This window comes from Lissotriton helveticus, chromosome 7 (genome assembly GCF_964261635.1).
Source record: "Lissotriton helveticus chromosome 7, aLisHel1.1, whole genome shotgun sequence".
Classification (NCBI taxonomy): domain Eukaryota; kingdom Metazoa; phylum Chordata; class Amphibia; order Caudata; family Salamandridae; genus Lissotriton; species Lissotriton helveticus.
This window is the reverse complement of record NC_136068.1, coordinates 1,039,344,879-1,039,362,129: the sequence shown is the minus strand read 5'-3', so window position 1 is coordinate 1,039,362,129 and position 17,251 is coordinate 1,039,344,879. Positions and strand designations below refer to the sequence as shown.

The 17,251-nt window shown below is 42.1% G+C and overlaps 1 protein-coding gene across 1 annotated transcript in view; it reads right to left on the bottom strand.

Moving 5' to 3' along the window:
• The window catches only part of LOC144769378 (glucagon-like peptide 1 receptor), a 368,429-nt gene that overhangs the window by 247,106 nt on the left and 104,072 nt on the right, over nt 1-17,251 (bottom strand). Inside the window, exon 3 of the mRNA XM_078653433.1 lies at nt 12,065-12,172. Within this exon, the coding sequence (XP_078509559.1) occupies nt 12,065-12,172 (108 nt within the window). The remainder of the gene's footprint in view (nt 1-12,064; nt 12,173-17,251) is intronic.

Below are 17,251 nucleotides of genomic sequence, written 5' to 3'. Positions count from 1 at the left end.
ACTAATCACATTATTTACCCAGATCCATTAAAAATCAAGCTTGACTCACAGTGTGATCTTAGGCACATCACCAGCATGTTACATATAATCTACCATGTCTGTCTCTACAAGCATTATGTGTGTTTCTGCTCATATTATTTCACTGTCTCTACAGGCCAAAAACAGGCCACCCATATATAAGCAAGACATAACATTAATTTCTTATTACATGTAACATCCTGGTCATGTGTCTAAGATCACACTGTGAGTGAAGCTTGATTCACCCATCAGTGTGATCTTAGGCACATGACCAGGATGTAACATGTAATCTACCATGTCTTCAAAAACATGTACTTCCATATTTTTAAAGACATCAACTATTCACATTATTCACCCAGATCCATTTAAAATCAAACTTGACTCACAGTGTGATCTTAGGCACATGACCAGGATGTTACATATAATCTACCATGTCTGTCTCTGCAAGCAGTATGTGTGTTTCTGCTCATATTATTCCACTGTCTCTACAGGCCAAAAACAGGCCACCTATATATAAGCAAGACATAAAATTAATTTCTCATTACATGTAACATCCTGGTCATGTGCCTAAGATCACACTGTGAGAGAAGCTTGTTTCACCCATCAGTGTGATCTTATGCACATGACCAGGATGTTACATGTAATCTACCATGTCTTCAAAAAACATGTACTTCCATATTTTTAAAGACATCAACTAAGCATATTATTCACCCTGATCCATTTAAAATCTAGCTTCACTCACAGTGTAATCTTAGGCACATGACCAGGATGTTACATATGATCTACCATGTCTGTCTCTGCCAGCAGTATATGTGTCTCTGCTCATATTATTTCACTGTCTCTACAGGCCAAAAACAGGCCACCTATATATAAGCAAGACATAACATTAATTTTTCATTACATGTAACATCCTGGTCATGTGCCTAAGATCACACTGTGACTGAAGCTTGATTCACCCATCAGTGTGATCTTAGGCACAACGACCAGGATGTTACATGTAATCTACCATGTCTTCAAAAAACATGTACTGCCATATTTTTAAAGACATCAACTGAGCATGTTATTCACCCAGATCCATTAAAAATCAAGCTTCACTCACAGTGTGATCTTAGGCACATGATCTGGATGTGGCATGTAATCAACCATGTCTCTAAAAAACATGTACTTCCATATTTTTAAAGACATCAAGTAAGCATATTATTCACCCACATCCATTTAAAATCAAGCTTGAGTCACAGTGTGATCTTAGGCACATGACCAGAATGTTACATATAATCTACCATGTCTGTCTCTGCAAGCAGTATGTGTGTTTCTGCTCATATAATTTCACTGTCTCTACAGGCCAAAAACAGGCCACCTATATATAAGCAAGACATAACATTAATTTTTCATTACATGTAACATCCTGGTCATGTGCCTAAGATCACACTGTGACTGAAGCTTGATTCACCCATCAGTGTGATCTTAGGCACAACGACCAGGATGTTACATGTAATCTACCATGTCTTCAAAAAACATGTACTGCCATATTTTTAAAGACATCAACTGAGCATGTTATTCACCCAGATCCATTCAAAATCAAGCTTCACTCACAGTGTGATCTTAGGCACATGATCTGGATATTGCATGTAATCAACCATGTCTCTAAAAAACATGTACTTCCATATTTTTGAAGACATCAAGTAAACATATTATTCACCCATATCCATTTAAAATCAAGCTTGACTCACAGTGTGATCTTAGGCACATGACCAGGATGTTACATATAATCTACCATGTCTGTCTCTGCAAGCAGTATGTGTGTTTCTGCTCATATAATTTCACTGTCTCTACAGGCCAAAAACAGGCCACCTATATATAAGCAAGACATAACATTAATTTCTCATTACATGTAACATCCTGGTCATGTGCCTAAGATCACACTGTGACTGAAGCTTGATTAATCCATCAGTGTGATCTTAGGCACATGACCAGAATGTTACATCTAATTTACCATGTCTTTAAAAAACATATACTTCCATATTTTTAAAGACATCAACTAAGCATATTATTCCAATTTAATCATTCCATCTTAGGTAGATTATCAATATGCTTCCTAATCTTCCCTATACTGCTATATCGCTGTCAATATGCACATATAGCTTCACAATGTACAATTACTGGTCTAAAACATTACTATGCACATTCCGAGTTAATATATACATGTGGCTTCTCAAAACATAATTACTGGTCTTAGCAAATGTGATGCTATCTCTTAGCATTATTGCCGAGTGCACGATCACTTTCCAAGTCACTCTTCCCTCTCCATGATCTAACCCGCCAGTTTGGCCACAGTCCCCACCACGCCCCCCACCCCAGCCGTCACTCTGACTGAACCCACCCAGTCCCCGCCCACATGCGGAAGTAACCAGCGTCTCCCCATCGGCTCCGCTCACCAGACCAAAGGATCGCTCCTACGCGGCACGAAGTTTACAAAGGTAATGATTTCATAGCTCTCTATCCCCATGCCTCCCCCCCCCAATCGAACAAAACGGACATTTCTTCATTGACCGCTCCGTTTTATTTCTCCTGTAGGACTCGTGCCGGCTACCGGCGAACCGAACACGGCCGCCTGGTGCTCCCTGCCGGTCAGTAGCGATTGATGCCTTGCACTCAGTAATTTCTCATGCCTGTTCAGCCTATGAATATTATTTCACCTGTACCCTCGGTTTCAATTACAGTGCCCTCACGCAGGCTCGAAATTAATCCTGATGACCACCCCCGGTCGCTTCCAACCACGGTACTCCCCAGGTAATAATTGTTCTCCTTGCCCGTAGCGCCCCCCCCCTTCAAACCGCGCTCCCACTCTTGATACACTCTTGTTCCCTTGCAGCACGCCCCAAGTCGGACAACCTTGTCCTGATGACGATCCTGACTGACGTGGATCGAAACGCCGTCGACTTTCCAGCTTATTAATAGGCGTACTCTGCTAATGTGGTTCATACAATGGAAATAAATCGTTTTAATCTGTGATATCACTCTGTCACATGACTTTGAACCACTCACTGTAGATTATTTGCACTTGCTTCACAGTGCGCCGTCCATGCTGTTCACTATTGCACTTGCGTCGCCACTATCACCACAGTCACTTTTTCTAGAGCACCAAGTCCTATATGGTTGTCATCTAATTGAATTTATGCAGTGCTGCACCTAACTGTATAGTACCGACCATGAATGTAAATTACAAAATAAGATGATTTAATATCTTGTCTTAAAACAAATTGAGTGTTCTCCTTTCTCTTTGCTAGCAATGCGATGCGCATGCTTGATTAACTGACTGTATTATTTTCACCTATTGGGACATTGTTTTGTGAATATACCTTCCTTACCCAGTCCTAATCAGGTATATGGGTCACACTCCTGTAAATCTTTACTAGATTGCCAACCCAGTTGGAGCGGTAACAACACAAGACAACAATGACTCCGTTCTTCTCTGCAGATACGTTGCAATTGCTTTAATCAGGAACTTTTTCTAGTTCCTGCTTCTCCACTGACGTACAGTCGAACAGGTATAAATGATGTACATGAGCACTCTTTTTTCTCATGAGATAAACCATGCTCAATGTGTTCTGTGACTTCGTCATATATTTGCCTCTGCTCAACGTTTAGTTCTTTTTCCAAATCTTCTGAGTTAACTACATCCTCCTGAACTTGTCCCATGGCTCTTTCCACTTCATCCATGGCAGTGGCAGCTTCATTTTGTATAATTGGTCCACCAAGTGGATCCTGACTCAATGAAACAGAACTCTGACTGTCTTGAGAACTGTCTATAGCAATCTCTGCTGCAATTGTAGCTTCTTGCTGTATTTCCTCGTTCAACATTTGCAGATAATTTGAAAAAACATTCTATTGTATCCTTGGTTGCATCGAACGAATCTTCATAAGTAAGAAAATCTCCAAGTAGTTCCTCTTCTCTTCGCCAAGGCTTAAAGAGTTGCAAAAGAGCTAAGTAATAAAATTCCCTTTTGTCTGGAGATTCACAACTCAATTTTCGATGATTAATCAAATGGCCTTTTCTTTGTTTCACTAGACAGCCTTCACTTCCAATTACAGCATATACACCTTTATTGATGTCTTCTGCGACGTTCCTCTTAAAAGTATAGGTTTGCAGAACTTCATAGAGACAAACATTCTCAAGATGACTACTTCTATTTGGATAGTATGTATCCAACATGTTTGTCTTCAAAATATCTGTACTGTCTGGTTCTTTCTCCGCCAAATACTCAATTTCTTGTATAGATTTCAAAACTCGGTTTCGTGTTGCAGCAAGACCTAGACTCACCCAAATGATGGTTCTAGATTTGGCATATAGACTTGCTGATGATAACCGATCAGAACATTCGTATGCTCCAATTTCTCGATACGACAACATCTTCAGACTGTAACTGTATAATTTCTTGCTTAGACTCTTTTCATGTGAAATTTCCTCCCACATTTCCTTCAGTTCCGTCTTTTCTGATTTTGTGATATAAGACGTCACATATCGAGCCACAGCAATAGAGTTATCAGCAACATATTGAATATCCATGTTAGCATTCCACATGGACAAAATGACTGGGTTGTAGTCATTTATGTATTTATGTATCCTGGTCATGTGCCTAAGATCACACTGTGAGTGAAGCTTGATTCACCCATCAGTGTGATCTTAGGCAGATGACCAGGATGTAACATGTAATCTACCATATCTTCGAAAAACATGTACTTCCCCATTTTTAAAGACATCAACTAATCACATTATTTACCCAGATCCATTAAAAATCAAGCTTGACTCACAGTGTGATCTTAGGCACATGACCAGCATGTTACATATAATCTACCATGTCTGTCTCTACAAGCAGTATGTGTGTTTCTGCTCATATTATTTCACTGTATCTACAGGCCAAAAACAGGCCACCCATATATAAGCAAGACATAACATTAATTTCTCATTACATGTAACATCCTGGTCATGTGCCTAAGATCACACTGTGAGTGAAGCTTGATTCACCCATCAGTGTGATCTTAGGCACATGACCAGGATGTAACATGTAATCTACCATGTCTTCAAAAACATGTACTTCCATATTTTTAAAGACATCAACTAATCACATTATTCACCCAGATCCATTTAAAATCAAACTTGACTCACAGTGTGATCTTAGGCACATGACCAGGATGTTACATATAATCTACCATGTCTGTCTCTACAAGCAGTATGTGTGTTTCTGCTCATATTATTCCACTGTCTCTACAGGCCAAAAACAGGCCACCTATATATAAGCAAGACATAACATTAATTTCTCATTACATGTAACATCCTGGTCATGTGCCTAAGATCACACTGTGAGAGAAGCTTGTTTCACCCATCAGTGTGATCTTATACACAACGACCAGGATGTTACATGTAATCTACCATGTCTTCAAAAAACATGTACTTCCATATTTTTAAAGACATCAACTAAGCATATTATTCACCCTGATCCATTTAAAATCTAGCTTCACTCACAGTGTGATCTTAGGCACATGACCAGGATGTTACATATAATCTACCATGTCTGTCTCTGCAAGCAGTATATGTGTCTCTGCTCATATTATTACACTGTCTCTACAGGCCAAAAACAGGCCACCTATATATAAGCAAGACATAACATTAATTTCTCATTACAAGTAACATCCTGGTAATGTGCCTAAGATCACACTGTGAGTGAAGCTTGATTCATCCATCAGTGTAATTCTAGGCAGATGACCAGGATGTTACATGTAATCTACCATGTCTTTAAAAAACATGTACTTTCATATTTTTAAAACATCAACTGAGCATGTTATTCACCCAGATCCATTAAAAATCAAGCTTCACTCACAGTGTGATCGTAGGCACATGATCTGGATGTTGCATGTAATCAACCATGTCTCTAAAAAACATGTACTTCCATATTTTTAAAGACATCAAGTAAGCATATTATTCACCCACATCCATTTAAAATCAAGCTTGAGTCACAGTGTGATCTTAGGCACATGACCAGAATGTTACATATAATCTACCATGTCTGTCTCTGCAAGCAGTATGTGTGTTTCTGCTCATATAATTTCACTGTCTCTACAGGCCAAAAACAGGCCACCTATATATAAGCAAGACATAACATTAATTTTTCATTACATGTAACATCCTGGTCATGTGCCTAAGATCACACTGTGACTGAAGCTTGATTCACCCATCAGTGGGATCTTAGGCACAACGACCAGGATGTTACATGTAATCTACCATGTCTTCAAAAAACATGTACTTCCATATTTTTAAAGACATCAACTGAGCATGTTATTCACCCAGATCCATTAAAAATCAAGCTTCACTCACAGTGTGATCTTAGGCACATGATCTGGATATTGCATGTAATCAACCATGTCTCTAAAAAACATGTACTTCCATATTTTTAAAGACATCAAGTAAACATATTATTCACCCATATCCATTTAAAATCAAGCTTGACTCACAGTGTGATCTTAGGCACATGACCAGGATGTTACATATAATCTACCATGTCTGTCTCCGCAAGCAGTATGTGTGTTTCTGCTCATATAATTTCACTGTCTCTACAGGCCAAAAACAGGCCACCTATATATAAGCAAGACATAACATTAATTTCTCATTACATGTAACATCCTGGTCATGTGCCTAAGATCACACTGTGACTGAAGCTTGATTAATCCATCAGTGTGATCTTAGGCACATGACCAGAATGTTACATCTAATTTACCATGTCTTTAAAAAACATATACTTCCATATTTTTAAAGACATCAACTAAGCATATTATTCCAATTTAATCATTCCATCTTAGGTAGATTATCAATATGCTTCCTAATCTTCCCTATACTGCATACAGCAGTGTATCTTCATTGAATGAATCCTATATCAGATTACACACAAGCACAGAGTAAAGTGAGACACAAGCAAAGAATACTCTTTAAGCTAATTGAGGCAAACTGTTACAAGGCACAGGTGACATTATTGAAAAATGTGAAAATGTTTTCTCTTATTTCAAAGAGAAAGTCAGTGTAATGCTTCTCCAAAATTTAAAAAGCAGACTTTTTTCCAGAAAATACTTTGCATACTAAATCGTTTTTGACACAAAGCAAAGCTCATTTAAATGACCACTACAAAAACAAAGCAGAAACTTAACTCATTTTCAAAATACATTTCCAATATGCACCATTAAATTTTTTAACAACATTATAAAAAATGACACAAAATGCAAGAATAAAGAAGCACAATATGCTTCTTAATCTTCCCCATAGTGCATACAGCACTCTATCTTTATTAAAAGAATCAATACTCACCTTTAAAAATGCTTTGAAAGATGTAGAACAGTGTCAGTCACACACAACAGATTTCCTTAAGCAGAATCTCTGAATAATGCTTCTTTCACTGGAGCCTCAGAATAATGGCACAGATTCTTTCTCATTTCAGACCCATATCCTTGTACATAACCAATCAAAATTCTTCCCACACAAATTCAAAACCAAACTGCACATTTTAATTGGTTGTACATTTGAAGACTTTGAAACTCACATAACATTCACCCATCCCCCCAGTGCTCATTCACCCTGTTACCATGGTAACTCCCTCCTAACCCAGCACACAGTTCAGAAGTTCATCATACTATGTTGCAAAAGAATCCAGCAAGGGTGTTTGACCTCTCAGTGTACTAGCTAATCAAGTGCAATGTTTCTTTAAATGACTTTTTCTCAACCATTGAAATGACTTCTTTAAAAAAAAAGCATGCACCCTAATTGTCAGTGGAGATTTTTAAGAAAGCACCAATCATTTCTGGGTGTTCAAGTGCACTGAATCTTAACCACTTTTTTTTAATAATTCCTACTTTCAAACTGCCATTTCATTTCCACAACTCATCTGACTAGAAGCACATCTACCTTCAAGATGCCAAAAGTCTGGTTTGTGGGTCATAGCTATGTCTTCTGGAGTGAAAAATTTGCAAGCAACAGAGGTATTTACAACCTTGATTTACCAAATATGGACATTGTGTGGATTGGACAGAGAGGATTAAGAAGTCACCAATTGATACCATTGATAAAATCCTTTATGCATCTTCCACACACTGACCTTATAATTGTGCACTGTGGTGGAAATGACCTAGGCACTTTGACTGGGGTAGGTCTGGAAATGCTTTTAAAGGACATCTTTGGGCAATTGATATCACTTTTTCCAAATACTGCCTTGGTATTTTCTAATATATGCCAAAGGTAAAAATGGAACTGGTCCAACCAATTTTGTCCACAGATTGAGAAAGCAAGGAAACATGTAAATAAATCTGTTTCTGCTTTCCTCAGAGACTATGGTATGGGTTCCATTTACCACAACAACTTGCGTTACAACATGCAAGGCATCTATAGGAGAGATGGTGTACATTTTACAGATGAGGGGAATAGAGTCTTCCTCTTGAATTTGAGACTCTGCATTGGTACCTACTTGTAGGTACAAAAACACTCACATAACACAACAGCTCTTTTCAGAGCTACCCTACCTCTAAGCACTCAAAATTATTTTTTTCTCTCTAATTTTTTACACTGTTTTTCCCCGTGGTGCGCTCAGGGTTCACGTACCGGAGAACGCACCTGGGAACGCACCCAGCGCTTACCCCGCGAAAATAAAAAAAGAAATAAATAGTTTTTTTGCCCTTCAGAGTCCTTTTAGGCCCCCCTCCAAAAACCTAGGGGGTCAGGGAGTGTCTACCCTGCCCCCTTTTAATCATTACCCCCTTTTTTTTAACCTCTTGTGTCTCGATTCTACCGAGATACAAGATGGCGGACTCTCCGGACTGTTTAGAATGTTGACAGACATCCGACAGCCAATCAGCTTTCCGCACGCGCACTCCAGTAACGCGCCGGGTGCGCTCCCCGGTACGTGTACCGGTGAGCGCTCGGAGCGCGCCTATAGATATATATGTGTTTTTGAAGTTAATTTTCAAAAAAACCACTGGAGCAATTTTCACCAAATATAGCAAAGGCACATCTGCGTACCAGTCCCTACAATTTTGCAAAGTTTGACGTAATTCCGTTCAGTGGTTCGGGCTGTAGACGTGTCATAACGTCCTATGGAAATTAACATGGGGAAAACATGTTTTGGGACCCCCCTTTTTTCTCAGCCCCCACTTCACGAATCCCCCCAAAACTTTCAGGGAAGGAGCGGAGCAGAGCTGGCCAAAATTTTAGAAAATTACACACAAATTCCTCAACCGGCGCCAGATTTATTCCCAATAGAATGGTGCGGATTTCCTATGGTAGCTAGGTCCTAACTATAACTACCTACTGGCGACCGCCAGTAGGTAATATATATCAGAAACAAAGGTGCCTGCTGTGGAAAGATCACTCGCCAGGTAAGTTCATTGCCACAATCTTTTATTGGAGGGCGTCAACAAGGAGAAGGCCAAGTGACCCAGGAATCAGTCCATACTGCCGACGCGTTTCGTGACACCTCACTTCTTCATGGGCAACGGACTTTTCAATGCGCAGGCACTGCAATTTTCGGCATCAATTTAACATTCTTAACCACGGCCACAGGGCGCAGCCACTCCCGTGGCTTCTTGGTCTTTGTGCTGCCTGGTATTTCTCCAATGAGCTGCAGTGCTCGTGCAAGTTTAAAGAAATTAAAGTCCGCAGTGGGTTGTGACACCTGGATCAAGTCCTTGCCAGCACGCTCATACCCCAACATAACAGCTCCTGGCCCATAAGCATGGGGAAAAAGGAAGCAGCTGATTGCTGTTTGAGGAGGCTCGAGTTGATACTGTCATCTTTACTCCTTGCTCAGATTGCCGGGGGAGAAGTGCTTTCTGTGGCCAGCAGAGGTTGGGACACCACATGGTATATGGAGAAGGTACTCACTGTACCAGCATTCACAAACGGGGATCATGGAAGAGCCGGCATGGATCTAAGCAGGAATGACAAGGCTGGAAGTTGTAGAGGGCGGGCCAGAGTGTTTGTTCCAATGAGCTAACACTTCCTGAGTCTTTAAAAACAAGCCCCTAATTATTTTGACAGCACAAGTGAAGCGGGCACTGAGGAAAGCCGTCAGACTGAAACGCGTCTGCCCAGCGTTTCACCGTAGTTTACAGGACTTTGTGACCTTAGCCTGGAGAGTAATACATTTTAACTAAAGCCTCTGAGCATGTGTTGGGCCCATTTTGTAGTGGGTATTGGTGTTTATGTGTGAGCGGTTACAGGCACCGCTGGACCGGCACGCCCTTTTGATCTGGAGCTTAGCACAACGCCTGTGCAGTTTGGTATAGTGTGGAAGGACACTGTGGAAGCCCCCCGAAGGTCCAAGATACTCACTGGAGTCCGTTGCCGCATGGGGAAAAAGGAAGCAGCTGATTGCTGTTTGAGGAGGCTCGAGTTGATACTGTCATCTTTTCTTTACTCCTTGCTCAGATCGCCGGGGAAGAAGTGCTTTCTGTGGCCAGCAGAGGTTGGGACACCACATGGTATATGGAGAAGGTACTCACTGTACCAGCATTCACAAACGGGGAGCATGGAAGAGCCGGCTTGGATCTAAGTAGGACTGACAAGGCTGGAAGTTGTGGAGGGCGGGCCAGAGTGTTTGTTCCAATGAGCTAACACTTCCTGAGTCTTTAAAAACAAGCCCCTAATTGATTTGACAGCACAAGTGAAGCGGGCACTGAGGAAAGCCGTCAGACTGAAACGCGTCTGCCCAGCGTTTCACCGTAGTTTACAGGACTTTGTGACCTTAGCCTGGAGAGTAATACATTTCAACTAAAGCCTCTCAGCATGTGTCAGGCCTATTTTTTAGTGGGTTTTGGTGTATATATATATATATATATATATATATATATATATATATATATATATATATATTTATTTAGGAAAGTTACCCCAACAAGAATAAAAAATAAAATATCCACAATCAACGAATAACACATACATATATACAAATATGTTTGTGTGTGTGTAAGAACCACAATGTAATACAACTCACTGTAAAGGTATTACATGGTAGTACCCTCATATCCCCACACCCTTCTTATATCCTGTTGTATACTGCATCACCATCCCTTGGTTCTGTGATAGGAAAGATGTCAGAGATCACATACCATATCCTGCAACATTTGTGACTAAATTCCCTAAATCACAGATGTCAATCAGCTCCCTAACAAAACTGACTCGCAATCACCCAAAAACTGAAGAGTGCACTCTAAAAATGCATTAAGGCTCTTTGATGAACTCTGAACAAGCTCAGTGCAAGGCTTATTTGGATTCTCACAAACAGAGACATTTGACTCCCCCTCGACAACCATCTCATGGCAATTTGGCTTTTGTTGTGTTTTTAGCAGAATATAGCGCCCCCTTATAAATGGTACTCTAGGCATCTGCCTAGAACTGAATTGCCTGCAGTAGTATCCGCATTCAACTGAAATGCATACCCCAAAACAACTCAAGTCTATGTCCAATTCTTCATATGTAGCCCAGAAAATGAGCGTGCAAAACTGGAGGTAAAATATATATTTTTTTAAACTCTATTTTTCCAGTTTATGTAACATATACAAAACCCCCTCAATTGGCATCGTTACAACACATGTACACAGTTCGACAACCTCATTATGGCACTTGGGGACATAGGCATCACCTAGAGCGGTACGGACACATGAGGAATAGCAGATTAGCAGGCAAATAGATAACATCGTGAGGAAGCAGCCAAGCACTGCACAACTCCCGGTAATAAATGAACTCTAGTGAACCCCCCTCCCTTCCCATCAGACCCCGACCCCACTGGCGAGAACAATTCCTCACTTGCACCATCAGACTCGCTCTGGGAAGACCGCCCCTATCCGCTAGTCCCGAGGTACACATGATTCGCCAGGCGAGTAAATTATTACCTACATTTTACACTAGAATTTATTTTCAGTGTGCGCCCACTAAACACTAGTAACTGCAAGCCCACAAATCCAGCACATTGGCAGTTGAAAGTATCTCTTCCGGGTTTGCTGCTAAACATACCTTGATCTCTCCAGGGCAGGTATGGAGGACACGGCACCTGGACGGTGGCTCCTGGGAGAGCATCTGGCCAGCAGGCATAATCATCAAATGTGCGTCTGCAGTACACCTCTGGAGAGGAGAGGAGGGAATCAGATTAGTGGGGTACATCCCTCGACCAGAGAACTAGATTGAGATCCCTTTGAACAGGTCATGCCCCTATTTGGTAAATTTGCCTCTTCTTTCCTTCAGTATCAGCAGAGAGAAAGACTAGTCATTATTATAAGTCTAAGGTGCTTTAGAACTGTTTGAGCTTTTTATTACATTTTGCAGATTTATAGTAAAGCATTTTGTGCTGCCACGCAAAGCAAACACAAGGAGGTCTTCATGCCACTGGAGTCAAGCTATCCTGGCTGATGAGGGCTGAAAGCCCAAAACCGGTCCTAGGATGCTTGTTTCCAGTCCAGGGGGGACCTGGGCTGGCAGTTCGGGCTGGACTGTTCCCATCGGGCGCAGGGTCAAGACTGATTTGCATATGGCTGGGTCCAAACTGGAATGGCATGGTGAGCAAAAAAATAGATTTAGGCCCAGATCTCTGTACTGGGGTGAATGTATGATATTGTTCTAAATTCTGTCCATCATTTGTTCTTTTTGCATTTGTCTGTGTTACCACAACCCTAATATCACCACATGCTTCAGTCTGGGATTTATATAGATGCTATGGGTGCCTTGTTGAAATCCATGTTGTATGTAGGTCAATTTTATAACAGCAGGGTTGGAACGTGCAGCAGCATGGAGCCTAGCTCCCAAGGGCTGCATAAGCAGCCACTCACATCATATATACATAGTGGGAGAGCGGAAGAATGGGACAGCCACTGTGGGTGCAAGAGCTTAAAGCTCATAAGTGATTGGATCCCACCTTACTCAGCAATGTTCTTAGACAGCAAAAACACTAACCTTCCTGCTTGCCATGCATGGTCTTCTGTGCTGCCACAGCCCTCCAATCTCCCCTGTGTGGTCAGCTTGCTGCCCCTGACCCCCTCCCGCGTTCCCTCCGTTGTCTTTGTGTATGCCATTATAGTCTTGCTGTTACCCTCAAAAGTGTGTTGTGTTTCTAGCCCCCATCCCACCTGCCCTCCATGGTCAGCTTGCTGCTCCTGCCCTAACGTCTTGCCCTTGCCCTCCGTTTTCCATGTGCAGACCCCTATTGCCTCCCTCCTGCCTTGTTTGGTCTGCTGTTGTTCCCCTACCCCTCCCTCCTGCCCTTCATGGTGTTATGCTGCAAAACTGTCCTTCCTGTCTGTCCGCAATGGTCATCTTGCTACCCTTGTCTCTTTCCCCTCTGCTCTCTGTTGATCATGTGCATGGACCTGTTCCCTCCCTATTGCTTTCCATGGTCTGTTTGCTGCACTGCTGTCCCACTTGCCCTGTGTGATGAATTGTGCTACTGCAACCCCTGACGCCTTCCCTGTAAGGTCAGTTTGGTGCGCCTGCCCATCTCCCTCCTGCCCTCTTATCCAAGTCTGTGTCCCTACCCCATTCCTCCTGTCCTCTGTGATCCAATGGACCAAACTTGCCAACATTTTGAACTTGGTTAGAGGGAGGTTTGGGGAGAAAACCTGGTGAACTGATTTTCCCCACTGACTAACATTGAAAAAGAAGAGATTTTAGGCAGGTGACAAATAAAATAAAGGTATTTTGGGATTAAAACATCGGGAGTCTCCTGCATGAATCGGGTCTGTTGACATGAATGGATGTACTGCCACTGTCTCTTCCTTCTGCCCTCAGTGTTCTTTTATATTGGCACAGTCTCTCTTGCCTGTACTGCATGGTTGTTTTGTTTCCCCTGCCCCCCCTTTTCCCTGCCCTTCTTGGTCCATTATGCTGTCACTGCCCCTCCTGCCTGCACAGTGTGGTCAACTTAATGCCTATTTTCTGAGTTTTCAAATTGCAACAAAGCTCTTTTAAATAATTTGCTATCTTTATGTTTTATTATCCAGCTGATCACTTGATTATATGTTACACTTAAGGGAGAATATGTGGAGTTTTTTTCTTTAACTTTTCTTTATTGATATAACATAGTACAGTTAAGTAAAGCATCATCAGGCAATAATTACAGTACAATCAAAGTGGTCTCTCACGTTAGCAAAAGTACATCATGCTTTATAAAGAGACACAGAGTAAAAAATAAATAAAAGATAAGCAGAGGAAGCACACTATCGATACTGGAAGAATGCTAGGTGCACCACTCTAAGAGGGTCAGGGGAGAGTATAAAATAGTGCCAGCCTGTCTGTCCATCACTTTAAGCCAGGCATGGGTGGTGGAATTAATAGAGTCTAGAATACTGTGCCTACGTGTAGATTCCTGACTAGCGCCTGTGAGAGAGTGTCAGTACCAGCAGCGATTCTCTCTCTCTATATATATATATATATATATGCGGGGGAGTAGTGGGGCATAGTAGTCAAGCGGAGGCGTGGGAACACTGTGCAGCTCTATAGTATAGGTCTAGATCCAGGGCCTTGAGGCCGCCCAAAGAATACGGCAAAGTGAGAATGTACCATTTTACACGGGGTTGTTTGCCAGCTCAGGCTAAATTTGTCATGAAGGACCTTAATTTAATGAATACGTGTTGTGGAAGGTATATGGGTATATTCTGAAACAGGAACAACAGTCTAGGTAGGACGACCATCTTCATCAATGAAACACATCCCAGTAGTGAAAGTGGTAATCACTTCCATCTAGTCACATCCTCTTCTAGTCTGTCTAATACTTTCCCATAATTATCAACCAACACTACTTCTGGGTCAGTATGTATCTGAATCCCTAGATAGCATACAGACTCTGTTGTCCAATTCAAAGGGAACTGCAAGGTAGGAGGGAGGGTAGATGTGGTCAATGGAAAAATCAAGGACTTATTCCAATTAATGTTTAGTCCGGACAGCTGTCCAAAATGGACCATTTAATTCAAAACAGGGGTGAGGTGGGTGGAGAGATCCCTAACATATAGTAGTAGATCATCAGCATATGCAGAGACTATTAACTGATATCCTGGGAAGCGTACCCCCCTATAACTGTGCTATTCCCTAAGAGCGCATAACAAGGGTTTGGATACCAAAGCATACAAGAGCGAGGATAAGGGGCATCCCTGCCGAGTGCCCCTGGATATGGGTATCGGAGCCATCACCAGATTTCCCAGCCTGATTCTAGTGCACGGCGCTTCATAAAAGACCTTAACCAGTTGTAAAAAGACTTCGCCCACACCCACCCTCCTGAGTACCATTTCCATAAAAAGCCATTCAGCAAAATTGAAGGCCTTTTCGCCATCCAAGATCACTGCAGCTGCATTAATTTTAGGGTTGAATGCTGAAATCGTACAAAGGTTAGATGTCAGGTTGCGCCCTGGGACAAATCCAGCTTGCTTGACCCCCACTAGGCCCGGAAGCAGTGGAGAGATGTGATTGGCCAGTATCTTAGCGAATAGTTTTGTGTCTATGTTTAACAGGGACAAGGGTCTGTATGACAAGCAATCGCTGGTGGTTTTGCCAGGTTTGAAGAGCATAACGATCAATGCCTCACGCATTGAAGAGGGCATTAGCTTACTCTCCGCCATCTCTTCAAACAGGGTAACTAGGTGTGGGATTAGAAGGTCTTGAAACGCTTTATAAAAGGTGACAGTCAACCCGTCAGGTCCTGGTGTGGAGCCAATCTTCATTGGTGACAAAGCAACCCTAATTTGCCTGGGGTCTAGGGGAGCCATGTGATGTTCCCTATGGGAGTCTGTGAGTCAAGGAAGGCGGATATGTGTCAAATAATCCTAACTAGCAGAACCAGCAGGGGGATCCATGTTCTATAAAGCTCTGCATAACATGTACTGAATCTATCCGCAATGCCTTTTGAAGCATATATCATAATGCCATCTTCACCCTTAACATAGACTTTGGAGTTAGTTTCCCTCGGGGGTCGCTGCAATTTAGCTAACAGGGCTCCGGGTCGCTCGCCCTCCCCGTATACACGAGTTGTGGCATACATGCCTAAGTGCTTGACTTCACTATCAGCTGTGTCCTGGAATTCCTCCAACAGCACTTTAATATCATTTACTGTCTCAGCATGTCCCCTCCACTGGTGGTCTTGTTCGAGGGCTGTGATGTCCGCCTCTAGTTTAGCAAGCCTGTTTTGAATGGACCTGGGAACTCCTGCATATTTAGGAATTGTTTCCCCTCAAATAAAAACCTTAAATGTTTCCCAGAATGTTGAAAAGGCAGAAACTGAGCCTATGTTCTCTCTAAAAAAGGTGTCAATAGCTGTAGCCATTTCTGAGCGAAACACCTGATCAAGTAGGGAGTATGGAGGTGTTGGACTTGGCCCTTTTTGCAGGGTCATCCCAGAAATGTTTGCCTTCCTCCTGTATTTTGTCTGACCTGTTTTTGTTGGTTTTATGACTCTGGGCACTTTACACTGCTGATCAGTGCTAAAGTGCATATGCTCTCCCTATTGTAAATTGATGTATGGATTAGTGACTCCATGATTGGCTGATTTGGTTTACTTGTCAGACCCTAGTACAGTGCACTGAGTGTGCCCAGGGCTTGTAAATCCAAATGCTGCTAGTGGGCTTGCAGCACTGGTAGTGCCACCCACAGAAGCAGCCTGTAAAAATGTGTCTAAAGTCTGCCATTGCAGAGCCTGTGTGCAGTCTGGTACTGGCATGCTGACTGGGCAAGTGCACCCACTTGCCAGTCCCTAAACCTTCCCTTTTCTTCATACCAGACACCCCTATGGTATGCCCAAGGGCAGGGTGCATTGTAAGTATAAGGAAGGACATGCCCTGGTGTGTGTGGCATGTCCTAATAGTGAATTATAGCCATTTTCGTTTTTCACTATTGCAAGGCTACCTGTTCTCCATAGGCAAGAATGGGCAGTTAGATTATTACATTTTATAATCCTAACTGACTCAGGTAACATGGTAGAAATTTGCGTTTAGTATGCCTGAACACAGAATGATAAAATACATCTTTTAGTGAAGTTGGTTTTAACATTCTGTGTTTGAAAATACCACTGTTAGAAAGTAGGTATTTTCTTGTCTAACTATCCAGGCCTGCCTCTGCTAGGTTGTGTATTCCTTGTCTGGAGTTTGAGTGACAGGGCTGGGGCATTCTAGGAGACAGAATGAGTCAGTCCAGTGGTGGATAGAGAGATCTGCATCTAGATGGGAG